Source organism: Gnatocerus cornutus, chromosome 6 (genome assembly GCF_029298725.1).
Source record: "Gnatocerus cornutus isolate USDA-ARS CGAHR chromosome 6, icGnaCorn1.1, whole genome shotgun sequence".
In the NCBI taxonomy this organism is placed as follows: Eukaryota; Metazoa; Arthropoda; class Insecta; order Coleoptera; family Tenebrionidae; genus Gnatocerus; species Gnatocerus cornutus.
This window is the reverse complement of record NC_142238.1, coordinates 4,906,462-4,919,419: the sequence shown is the minus strand read 5'-3', so window position 1 is coordinate 4,919,419 and position 12,958 is coordinate 4,906,462. Positions and strand designations below refer to the sequence as shown.

Genomic DNA, 12,958 nt, shown 5'->3' with positions numbered 1-12,958 from the left:
AGCTTGCAGTTCACACTCGGAGTCACTGATCATGATGAAACACACCAATACAAATTACAAATGACAATTTTGACAAATTTTTATGACATCCACAGCAACTGTTATTCCTCTCCACTATTATGTAATTATATACAGGGTCTATCAGAACTGGCGGGCCAAAATCATCCCATGGATAAATGATCTTCTGCAGATAAAGAGAAAATTGTTTAAAAAAATCCATTCTTGTTGGCTTTTAAAATAAGAACGGTTTTAATTGACCAATCGTGTTGTAGATGTAAAATTACCTTAAAACATATATTTTTTACCATAGAAACCTATTTAATTGTTGCAAAAAATAATTGACTGTTATGTCATAACAAAGTATTTCTGACAATTAGATAGTCATTCCAAACGTTGATTTGTGGTTTCATTGTATTTAATAATTAATTATGTTTACCCCGGAAGAATATTTTGATATGGTCTTGTTGTATGGAGAGTGTAATCGCAGTGCAACAGCTACTATCCAGCAATACGCACTTCGTTTTCCAAATAGGGAACAGCCTAGCCGAAATGTTATTTTAAGATTAGTACAGAGAGGAAGAGAATCTGGTAATTTAAAAGTATGCAGAAGGGAGGTTGGGGGTGCCCCAAGAACTGCGAGAACCGTGGACAACGAGGAAGCGGTTATTGAGATTTTTGAAGAGGAACCTGAAACGAGCATTAGTATTGTGGCCAGAAATCTTGAAATGTCCACCTCTTCTGTTCAACGTATTCTTAAAGACGAACGAATGCACCCATTTCATTATACTAAAGTGCAATGTCTTACGCCGGAAGATTATCCTCTAAGAGTGGAGTTTTGTACTTGGCTTCTGCGGGAACATGAAGCAAATGAGAACTTCGTCAAAAGCATATTGTTTACAGACGAATCTTGCTTTCAAAAAGATGGATTTTTCAATCAAAGAAATTTTCATGTTTGGGGGCGAGATAATCCGCACGTCTTCAGGCAAAGTAATTCCCAGCAAAGATTTTCTGTCAATCTTTGGGCTGGAATTTTTGGGAACGCCATAGTAAATTGTTTTGAGAACAAGTTATACGCAATTATAAAACATCACATTCTTTCAGGTTGGCCCGTACGAATTTCCCGCCAGACTCAACGGCCAAATTTATACAAATTTTTTAGTTGATGATTTGGACATGCTGCTAGACAATATTCCTCTACAAAGATTAAGAAATGTTGACATTAACAATATTTGGTTCCAACATGATGGATGCCCAGCACATTTTGCAAATGTAACTAGGAACCATTTAGATGTTAGATTTCCTAATGCATGGATAGGCCGCGGAGGCCCAAGACGTTGGCCCCCCAGGTCGCCAGACCTTACGCCCTTAGATTTTTTCCTTTGGGGACACGTCAAGAATTTGGTGTACCGAAATATGCCTGAAAATATTAACGTGTTAAGAAACCGCATTCAAGAAGCATTTGCTTCAATAACAGCTGAAATGGTCAGTAATGCTAGGGCAAGTCTACTGAGAAGAGCTGCTCTGTGCATTCAAGTGGAAGGAAGAAATTTTGAACATTTACTTTAAAAACTATTTACCTATTTTTTCAAATTTATACCGCTAATTCATTCATTTTTGTTATTTCTGTATTCATTTACTAATCTGTTTTTCGGATTCTGTTAATTTTAAAGTTTGAGTTTATTATTTCATTTTGTTGGTCTTAAAATAAACTTGTCAATTTTTATGAGAAGACGTCACCTAAAAAATTACGTCAGTGTAACAACAATGCAAAAATATTTAAGATGCATCCATAGTTACAAATAAAGCAGGAAAAGCTAATTTTCAGGTAACTTAACATCAGCAACACGATTGGTTAGTTTAAATTGTTCATTTTCTGATCACTATTAAAGATGGATTTTTTTAAACATTTTTCCAATTATTCCCAGAAGATTGTGAATACATCGTTTCATTTTGGTCCGCTGGTTCTGATAGACCCTGTATATTACCCACTGGTCATTACATTGCAGTGTGTGTAACTATGGATTTACTTTGAAGGACAACCGTTTGTAATTTGTAGATTACTATAACAGGAGTAGAAAATTAGTATATTACACAACGTGTGGGGTAAGAAGCCAATTACGCACGAGGGGAAAAATTGTGCGCGAGGCGAAGCCGAGCGCTAAAATTCCACGAGAGCGTAATTGCCCTTATCCCCGAGTTGCGTACTATACTTTTTCTACGACTTGCTTTCCCGCAGCCGTGAATTTTTTTCGATTATTTTTGATAAATTACAACTAAAGTTGAATTTTACATGATTTTTATTAAGACATTGTTAATTCAAACATTATTATAAGGAACAACTCAACAAGAACAAAGAACAATTTTCACAAATTATGAACAATTTCACAATGTTTTTCAACTCCTGTTATAGTAAACTATGAATTACTTGAATCGATCCGATTGTCTCATCAAGTATCCCTGTAATTTCTCGTAATTTGGAATAGTAACGACGTGTTTGAAGGTTAACGTAGTCTCAACATTGAATAAAAAGCCCATAGGAACGAAGAAGGTTTGAAATCTTGTTTTAACTTGCCAAAATACGCTAGTAAAACATTCTTGGAGAAGGACTGCACTCCGCTGCCCGCACGTCAGGTCATGAACTTGCTATACACCGACTCATACCGCTCTTTTGACATTTTCGACATATGATCATCAGTTGCACTAACTGCTTGTGCCGCAATTTTGGGGGTGTAGCTTGCAGTTCACACTCGGAGTCACTGATCATGATGAAACACACCAATACAAATTACAAATGTCAATTTTGACAAATTTTTATGACATCCACAGCAACTGCTATTCCTCTCCACTATTATGTAATTATATATATTACCCACTGGTCATTACATTGCAGTGTGTGTAACCATGGATTTACTTTGAAGGACAACCGTTTGTAATTTGTAGATTACTATAACAGGAGTAGAAAAATTTTTTTAAATTAATTTCCAACATAAATAAAAGCAGTTGGAAATTACTAGTCAGAAAAAAAAAGAAAAATGACTAAATTAGATAAAATTTGTTAATTTCATTGCTACGTGAATTTTATTTGATTTATAAAGCAAATTTTAATTAGGCCGGTTGTAAATGAACTTGACTTGACAATTTAGAAACGAAAGGTCATAAGACAATTTTTTACATTGTAAAGAAGTACAAATTTCGAAAATCTCCACTGTAAACGCTCGACTTTCGATAATTTGAGTTCCAAAAAATCGAGCATCAAGTTTAAATTACCGAGTTGTTTGATTTAGCGAAAGTTGTGAGTTTTCTTTTGAAAACGATTTCCCGAATAGTATGTAAAGACAAAATGCAAGAAGAATTTTTATTACATACCTACTCCTATTTCTAATAAAATTATTAAAGACCATAGAATACTATGTAGAAGTAAAACTGAAACATAACAAAAAAAAAAAAGTAGATCCGAAAAAGAATAGAAAAAATACTCTTCAATACCTAGGACAATTTTCTTACTTTAAATTTATTATTAATTACAGTACAACCTCGATTATCCGTGCTTCTCGGGACCGGAGCCTGCACGGATAATCGAAAAACGCGCATAATCGAGTAGTTAAATAAACCCGTTTAAAACAACAGAATTATTTGAAACATTTTTTTAATTTAAAATATGTATATAAAAAATTGATTAACATCTTAACAATAACAATCTTAAAGATTGAAAGAATTTGAAACAATCAACTCTTATCACACATTGTATTACATAAAACTAACTATTTTGTAGTAAAAATCTGGAAAGTACTTTCATTTATTTCATTTTTGTTTTGATCCCAAAATTTTCTCTGCCAGTTGAGTTTTCAGTTACCTTAATTATGGAGGTTTTCATTGTAAAAGAATCTATTTCAAGCATTTTTGTTAATGTTTACGAACACACATTCAAAGACAAAATTTTTAGCTCATAATAAACTAAACCAACCGTTACAAGTGAAATTCTAAATTTTAATCTGACATTGGAGGCTAAAGTACGAACAAGATACATATAAGTCTTCTATCTATCTTGAGTACGAAGTAGTTCGTCCTCGATTTGTGTGTGCACGGATAATCAAACTCACACCCACATAATTCTACTGCACTCCTAATTATTAAGTCGAGCAAAATAATAATGTATAATGTCTAATGCTCTAAATTAATAAAAAACATATGTAATTTTATAAATATTTATTTAAGTCACAACAAGTAGTGTAAAACATGCAAAAATTGTAGTTTTTTTTCTTCCAAATTAACAATGCTACACAAAGAATTAAATTAAATAACGTATTTAAATGCATACCTATTATGATTTTTATTCGATATAAGCACTTTTAACACTTAAAAATTTTCAGCGCCGGAAAAGCAGCTAATTGACGTTAGATATAGCTATTGACAAATTTGAAATACTTAAAAAGGTGATTCCTGATAATAATTACCCAGTAATTACAGTCAATTTGCATTATAAATGAAGACCCTAAAGAAATTATCCGTTAATAAGAATTTTATTTCTAACAAGTATGCAATTAGTTCCCTGCTAATTAGCATGTTTAGAGGGAATAAATTTTAAATTAGAAGAACCTACTCCAATAAAATCCACATTTCTTATCACAAAAACTTGAAACGTAGTTTTTACGTGGTAACCATTCAGCTGACGGAACTTTCAGACGTACGTTAACACCTAATTTTAATATAAATTAATAATAAACTCAAGGAAATTTTTGTGTCTGTATTTATTCGAGGAGTTGCTAATTTTTCCTCTTAGTGTTAAAGAAAAGTGCTAATGAGATGGATATCACAGAAGTGCCAGATTTAGATTTAACACAATTCGTTACTTTAAATTTGAAATGTATTCATTTCTTTGGATACTTTTATCCAAAATTTGACAAACCATCGGTGAAAAAAACTCTTTATTATATTTACGCCATTACATTTTTGTTTTTCGCCTACATTTTGTCGGTTCTAAGTCAAATTGCTAAAATGATTGAATCTCTGGGTGACATTGAAAAAGCAACAGACGCTTCTTTTCTTCTTCTCACCAACTTCATCCAAATAATAAAGATTTACTCGTTCAATAAATACCGCCCGAAAATTTTTAAGTTAATGGAAGGAATGAATCGAGAAGAATTCAAACCAAAGAATCTGGAGCAATATAAAATTCTGCACGACGCCATCAGAATGTCTAAACTGATTACAATATGGTTTTTCATCGCTTGTTCTCTAACGTGTCTATCGTGGGGAATTTCACCTTTATTTGACAGAAACGCTGGTGAAGACTTAAGATTGCCACTAAGTGGGTGGTACCCTTTTAGCACTGAACATTCACCAGCTTTTGAGTTTGCCTATATTTATCAAATTATTTCAACATGGTTTGAAGGACTGGGAGACATAAGTATGGATACTTTCATGTCGGGATCTATCATGGTAATTTCAGCAGAGCTGAGTGTTTTAAATAACGCCCTCGTGCACATGAAACAAGAAGCTAGTAAAATGAGCAATAAAAAGGATTTCGATGGTATAAATAAACTTCTGATACAAAACGTTATTCTGCACAGAAATATTTTAGAGTACGAAGTTATGTCCTTTTAATTACACTACTAAATTACTAATTTTTGCAGGTTTGCTGACGACTTCACATATCTTTTCACAGTTTCGATCACTGGAATGTTCGTTATTGGCGTTATTATTGTCTGCAGCTCGATGTTTCAAATGAGTTTAGTACCTGTGATTAGTTTTCGATTCTTGGCCATGCTTCTTTATCAGAGTTGTGTGCTTGTTGAGATCTATTTGTGGTGCTATTTCGGAAACGAGGTCATTTTAAAAGTAAGTTATTTCGTCTTGGTATTTTTTTTTAACTTTTTGACTACAGAGCGATATCCTAACCCAATCGGCGTATGCATGTGGATGGGTCGACGCTCCAACAGAATTTAAACAAAATTTGTTGTATTTTATGACAAGAACTCAGTATCCGTTAAAATTGTATGCCTCCGGATATTTTACCTTATCTCTCGAGACATTTAAAGCTGTAAGTATCTAGAGATGCGTACTTGTGTGAGGAAGTGACATAATCAAGATTTTTTACAGATTGTGAAGTCCTCTTGGTCGTACTTTGCAGTTCTAAATCAAGTGCACACGCAGAAATAGTTCAGTAGAGAAATAACTTTGAAACAATTTTGTTAAGATACAAATGATTCACAACTAAAACGAACAAATTGTTTCTTTCTTGTAATTTCCGCTTGATTTCGCTTTAGGTACATACAGAGTGTAGCAGAAATAAGTACATTAAATTAAACGGGTGGTAGATCTCGATAAAACAAACAATTTTTACTCTTCGGTTTTCCAAAATTCTCAAGTATTTTGCACAAAATTTGTGACTTTTTAAGTGTTCCTCGTACACACATTTTCGTACTCAACAACGCAACGTGACGTTTTTATGAAAAATGTAAAGACTAATTTAGAACAGGAAATAAGTAGGTAAAAAAATCAAATATGGCTAAGAAAAACAAGAAATCCTACCTTTTTCGTGTTGATAAAGCTTCAACAGTCCGTGAATGAAATTAAAGGTGTTCAAAGTGATGGCTTTGAGCCCGAGCAGCATTTTAGCCAGCCTCACAGTAAATCAACACCATGTCGGCTAACTCGACGATTGAAAAATTAACCAATTTTTTACATTCAAGCATTCACTTTCCGTAAAACAATGGCTGATTTGCATAAAAATAAGTAAATGCTTTTGCTTGAAAATTTTAAGTATAAAACTGCGTCCGTATTTATGACTTAATTGAGGTCCTAACTACACAAAGGAACAAGACCACTACAGTAGTTGATTCTTAAATCAGCAATGCAGATGGTAAATTTCAAAACAAAAATTGACTAAGTTTAATAGTATTTGAGAACTGATAAAAAGTTGACAACCAATCCCGAAAGCTTATACGAGAAGTGGAGTAAATGGCCATCCCAATTTCCTAGGCAACGAGAGTCTAATGCTTAACTGACCAATGGATGATAGTATGTGTCCATAGTTGCAATTGCATCCAAAAATAATGCACCATCCCATTGCTTATTTCCAAATAGCATCGGAAAACATTTTGAGGGCCTCGCCGGGGCAGGTACAAGTCCGTTCTTGACCGTCCCAGCACATCTGGGTCATAAAATGGTAATTTTTCAATGTTTGCAAAAACCCTGTTCTAAAATTATTTAGATCTTATTTTGCTGTGCTGTGATGGTAAAAGAAACGTATAAATACGGTGGAGCGTTAATGACTTTTATTCTATTTTAGGTTATAATCTTGTTTATAAGCACCGAAATGCGGGCATAATTTGAGCTTTATGGCACAGATTAATCAAAATTCGCCAAGCAATTTGATTTTTATGGTGTTCAAACAAGCTTTGTAATCGAACATTTATTGTTAAAGAAAATCATACAATCATGTTATTTATTTATAGAAATTAAAAGTACAATTACTAGGATTTGCAATTGTAAGATTACATGAACCAACACCTAAACTAACAGACCCTTCATTTGTCTGTGGTATGTTAATTGAAGCTCCCCCGCAGATGTTCTGAGCAATTTTGATTTTGTTCTGCAGAAAATTTTCTACGTAAGATTCAGCTACCTTGTCAGATCGCCATCCACCCAATTGCTTCAAAGATCTGGTGTCACCGCCGGATTCAGCTAAAATGGTTGCAGCACTTCTGCGGAAACAATGTCCTGTGTATTTATTTGCATTTGGTAACTTTAGAAATTCAGCAATTCTTGAAGGCATTTTCCCGAAAGTATTTTTTCCTACCGGCTGCTTATATGCTTATATGGTTAAGTCGTGCAGCTCTTGACGACGACAGGCTCCGAATATCCCGAAAGCAGTAACAACCTAGAATACACAATTTATTAAATTTGGATATGAGAAGTAAAGAAAAGCCTTTACCTTGACCAACAAATACACAAGATCGGGTGCCTTTACCATGAACTCCTGTATTTCTTTTTGCTGAAGTACCCAAGACATCTTCCCTTCATCACCCACGGAGTTACTCTTCATAAATTCAGTAATCATCAGAAACCTTGATATGTCAACGTTTTCTTTAATTTTTATCATTTTCTTGAGCGTCGAATAGATGCACCACAGGGAGGAAGGTTTGTAAATTTTTGACTACAAAGGAAGCACAATAATTTGCTGATTATTAGTTATTTAAATGCAACTTATTACCATTTGAGACAAGTATGCCATCACCAGTTTTTCATCACAGTTGCTGCCCGCGTTTTTCGTGCACCGCCAGTCGCAAAACTTGTCATATTCTTTCACATACAAATCCTTTGATTTCTGGGGAATCAGTTTTCCTTGAGCAGCTTCAAATTCGTCTAAAATCTCTTCAGAGTAAACGTTATCTGCTTCGACAATTTCCATTTTGAAAAAATTGTTTACAGCAGTGTCCATAACAACATCAAAATAGCCAACTATCAACACAGCACTAAAATTTGCATCGTCACAAGCGCTTGCAAGAAACTACTGATTCTTGAATATTTTAGAAATTATAAAATAGAATAAAACGTTGTATGTACCACGGGCATAATTGATTATGGCCCTCGGGAAATTAAAAGCCCTCCTTCGTCGGGCTTTAAACATTCCCGCGGGCCATAATCTTTTAATTATGCCCTTAATACATAAATAACTATAACTTTTTAAACAGTTTCCACAAAACTTACCGCAAGACCCTATAAACATAATCACCCTCAAGTGGTGGGTCTTGTCTGATGACCAGAATCAATCCCCAATAAATTACAGCTTTTTGTTGATTCAAATTTACTGGAATTGGGGAAAAAAATATTTGGAAATAAGGTTTCAGGACATACAGACAAAATATAGTAGATTACTCAACGTGTGAAGTTAAGTTTTGTTTTATTCTAATGTTAACTTGTAATAATAGAGTTGAATATTGATTAAAATTTAGATTAGCTTAAAAATGCAGTATAAAATTTTTCAAATTTCGCTTAAATTAAATAAAAATATAATTGTCAATTTTGACATGTCAAATCACTTGCTCTCATTGTTTTGTAACTTTTTCACTTACTAGTTAGTAGAAACATAAGTTAATTACGAGTGAAAAAAATGAAAGAAAATTTGAGTTTCTTAGGTCCCAAACAATGACAGAAAATGTATTTTTATGGCAAAGTTAAAAAAAAACTATATTTTATAGCTAGAGACAAGTAATTAAAAAAATTATAAAGTCCTTTTTTTTTAAAAACATCACCAACACCACAATTTTCCCCTGCATTACATTCCCCTACATTACTCCCGTTGTCTAAGGAGATTTTTGGTGAAAAAATATTTGTCAATTTTTTGACATTTCTGAAAATTAAGCATTGTTTCCGTTAAAAACGTGTTTCTTTTACACCCTGTTAGATTGCAAATCAGGATTCAATAGACTCGGCACAGCCTGGAAGGCCGTTTTGTGTGATCAAATTGTCAATTAGGCAGCTAACCTATTTGATTTTATGACCAAAAAGTCACCATCGACGATGTTGCGGGTTGTAGAGGGCGGTGTTGGTGGTTTTTTAATAAAAAACGGACTTTACACCCGGTTTACCGAAACAAAATTCAATCCTTAATTTTGATCAAAGATTTTTACAAAACCAAATAAGGTTATTGGGGTTTTTACATCTGAAAAACAATGTTTGAAAAACTAAAACTCGAGAAAATGTATAAATTGACGCTTCAAAAATTATTAATGCTAGTTGGCCATAATCAGTAAAACATGTAAACAGTTTAGCAAAATTACCAACACTAGTATTGTTGCCAAATTTTTAACAGCACTAGGATTGTTAAATGTGCCTTTATACAATTTCCTGCTAAAGTGATACTGTTACTCTAACAATTTAGAATGAAATGAAATATTTAACATTATGTTAAAGTGACATAAGTAAGTTGCTAGTTTAATTTAATTTCAATTATTGCCTTAAACCGGCCTATACTTAGTTACTATTGATCAGAATTAAAAATCAATTGTTCTAAAATTTACTTTTTTAGCAATGAAAGTGAATTATGTGAAGAAAAATGAATTTTAAGAAATAAATTAAAAATTAAAAATTAAAATTAATATTTGATTCCATCATCCATCCTTGTCAGCAATCAAACTTAATTAAATGCGTGATTAATTTAATCGCAATCAACTTATAGTGGAAATGAGGTCATTGCTTAAAAATACAAACATTGATTCAAAATTTCTTTCAATGGTCTTCAAATCATGTTGTTTAGTCGACTCAATCTGCATGAGTTTTCAAGTGAGTTGTAAATAAAATATGGTTGTCTGACGCACCCTTGTACAAAAACTGACCGCTCAGATCTCAAGCAGACCAACCCAAAAGTTCTAGGGGTAAAATGTATTGTTAGGTGCATATTATATTCATACCATGGTGCATTATTTTTGGACGCAACTGAACCAATTCTGTTCAGCTTCGGGATTGGCTACAGTTTTTTGTCTTATCTCGGTTATTTTTTGAGTTAAAAAATTATGGTTTCAAAATTTTGGTTCAGAATTGTTGCCTTCATAAGCCCTTTCTCTCTGGGGCGCGAGTTCTGTAGAAAGGTGTGGGGTGTTGTCGGTACCTGTCAGAAATAATAAAATTTAAGAATCTAGTACTGTGGCGGTTTTGTCCTTTTGTGCAGTTAGGACCCCAATTATGCCAGAAACCCGGTATTTAGTGCCGGCTACAGTATTTACTTTATTTTTTCTAAACAACTGCTACCCAAGTATAGTAACCTCAGTTGACATATACCTAGTAAACATTTTATGGCTTAAGTCAAACCACCCATAGAAATAAAACTGGGTTGACCGATGGTTGAACAGGCTCGGACTCATTTCGTGCTCATTTATGGTTTCCAACCGCAAGGATTAGTACTCCCCCGGTCCTCTCATAATGTGGCCATAAAATTTACTAGGTGTATGTCAACTGAGTTTACAGTAAAAAAAAGTATTGTTTACTAAGTGATTTTTTACACCAGGAAAATTGCAACTAAAATAATTTATGAAAAAATGTTCAGTTTTCTTGCGGCTTGTCGACGCTGGCGATGTTTCCATTTTTGGTGCAATATAGAAGGGTAGTCTTGAAGCTTCCAAAATTGTTAATATCTCGAAACTGAGCTCAAATTTTGGAAAACCGCAAAGGAAAAATTTGTTTGTTTTAATAAGATCTACCACCAGTTTAATTTAATGTACTTAGTCATTTCTGTTACAGCCTGTGTAATACAGGTGTCCCGGAACTCATGACACACAGAGCAAGGGAGGGTGCCGACAGCAATGCAGATGGTAAATTTCAAAACAAAAATTGATTAAGTTTAATAGTATTCGAGAAAACATAAAAAATTAACAACCAATCCCGAAAGCTTATTCTAGAGGTGAAGTAAAAGGCCATCTAATTTCCTAGGCAACAAGAGTCTGACCAATGATCGAGTCCATAGTTACCGTTTTTCAAATTTTGTTAAGCTTCCGGATTGGCTACCGTTTTTTTGTCTTAACTCGATTATTTTTTTGAGGTAGAAAACTTTTGTTTCGAAATTTTGATTCAGAAATGTTGTCTTCTTCTGTCTTTTGTCTCTGGATCACGAGTTCTGGGACCACCTGTATGTTAGACGTTTACAGAAAGTGCTCGTTTTAGTTTCGAACAAAATTCACACTTTAGAAATAAATTAACGAACTTAAATATCTAATGAAATAAATTTCTTGTTTTATCATTTTTATTTTTACCTGCCTGTGAACACACACTTACAACTCAACCACTCTCCAAACAACACCCGATCGCTGGTCGGATAGGAACATTTCCTATATGCATTAAAAGGAAGAATATGAAAGGCTTAATTAAATTTATTTTATTAGTATCTATTGTTTTCGTATGCAGCAGTTTATTATTCTCCGAACAAAATATGCCGTGTTGCTGTAATAGGATAATGTAGGCAATAATGCAATCAAAAGCTATTGGTAAGTTTATGTATTGCATTTAGCAATCGACTTGCCAATTTGCAAAAATGTCTTCATAAAAGCGTATGATTTATCAGAGCCGAATAAGAAAACATATTTTTTCCTACGACTCCATATGAAAGTGGCATTTTCTACACGGTTAAATGACTCCGAAAGTTGATGTTTTCGTACATCCATTTTCGAAAGTAAAAGTCACTAGTGTGATATGAATATATCCGCACAGACCTGTCAAAATTGTAACTCCTGAATTTTTGTCTCAAATATCTAGACGATTCACTGTAAAACAACATGCATAACGATAAAAATGAATTGGTTAGGTCGTTTTTGACAAATCAGTTTTGACAGGTCTGTGCGGATATATTCATATCACACTAGTGACTTTTACTTGCGGAAATGGATGTACAAAAACATGAACCATCTAAAAATGTGGAATACGTCACTTTTTTATGAGGTTGTAGAAAAATGACATTTAGAATAGATAAGAAATGAACTATTATCGAAACTTATGGTTTCTTTCTGATAATGAAAGGCCGTAGGAAAAATAGTGTACATAACTCGTCGGAAAGTGTCTTTCTTGCACTCGTGTAATATCTGCACTCGGCTGGCGCCTCGTGCATCTAATTTTACACTCGTGCGAAATTGGTCACTTTCCGTACTTGTTATGTAAATATCTATATCCGAACTTTACGGACTAATAAGATATAATATTGCTAATGATGATACACATGCGTTCGCTGTAAAGAAACAGCAATCAATAAAAATACAGAAAATTGTTTCTTTATATTTTTCCATGTGAAATTTTAAAACCAATTTATTAAATTTGTATGCACCGAGAACATTTATTGGTGTTGCACATTTTTGACAGATATACCTAAAAATTCATTTGGTTTATACGATAAAAATTAATAAATTGTGTACTGACCGTAAACTAGTTAGTCACTAAATAAAGTTGCCACTGAAACCCACGCTGAATGAAT

The 12,958-nt window shown here is 33.5% G+C and overlaps 2 protein-coding genes across 2 annotated transcripts; one reads left to right on the top strand and one right to left on the bottom strand.

Annotated features, from left to right (window-relative positions):
* Window positions 1–4,833: 4,833 nt before the first annotated feature.
* On the top strand, window positions 4,834–6,159 carry LOC148172294 (4-vinylanisole receptor-like). The gene is made up of 4 exons (XM_088039409.1): window positions 4,834–5,582; window positions 5,634–5,838; window positions 5,885–6,040; window positions 6,100–6,159. Exons 1-4 carry the CDS (start codon window positions 4,996–4,998, stop codon window positions 6,157–6,159), a joined length of 1,008 nt encoding a protein of 335 aa, XP_087895535.1. The 5' UTR covers window positions 4,834–4,995.
* Window positions 6,160–7,816: 1,657 nt separating this feature from the next.
* Window positions 7,817–8,423, bottom strand: LOC148172293 (uncharacterized). Its single transcript, XM_088039745.1, has 3 exons — window positions 8,216–8,423; window positions 7,937–8,158; window positions 7,817–7,882 (listed from the first exon to the last, which is right to left on the bottom strand). Exons 1-3 carry the CDS (start codon window positions 8,411–8,413, stop codon window positions 7,817–7,819), a joined length of 486 nt encoding a protein of 161 aa, XP_087895871.1. The 5' UTR covers window positions 8,414–8,423.
* Window positions 8,424–12,958: the final 4,535 nt, after the last annotated feature.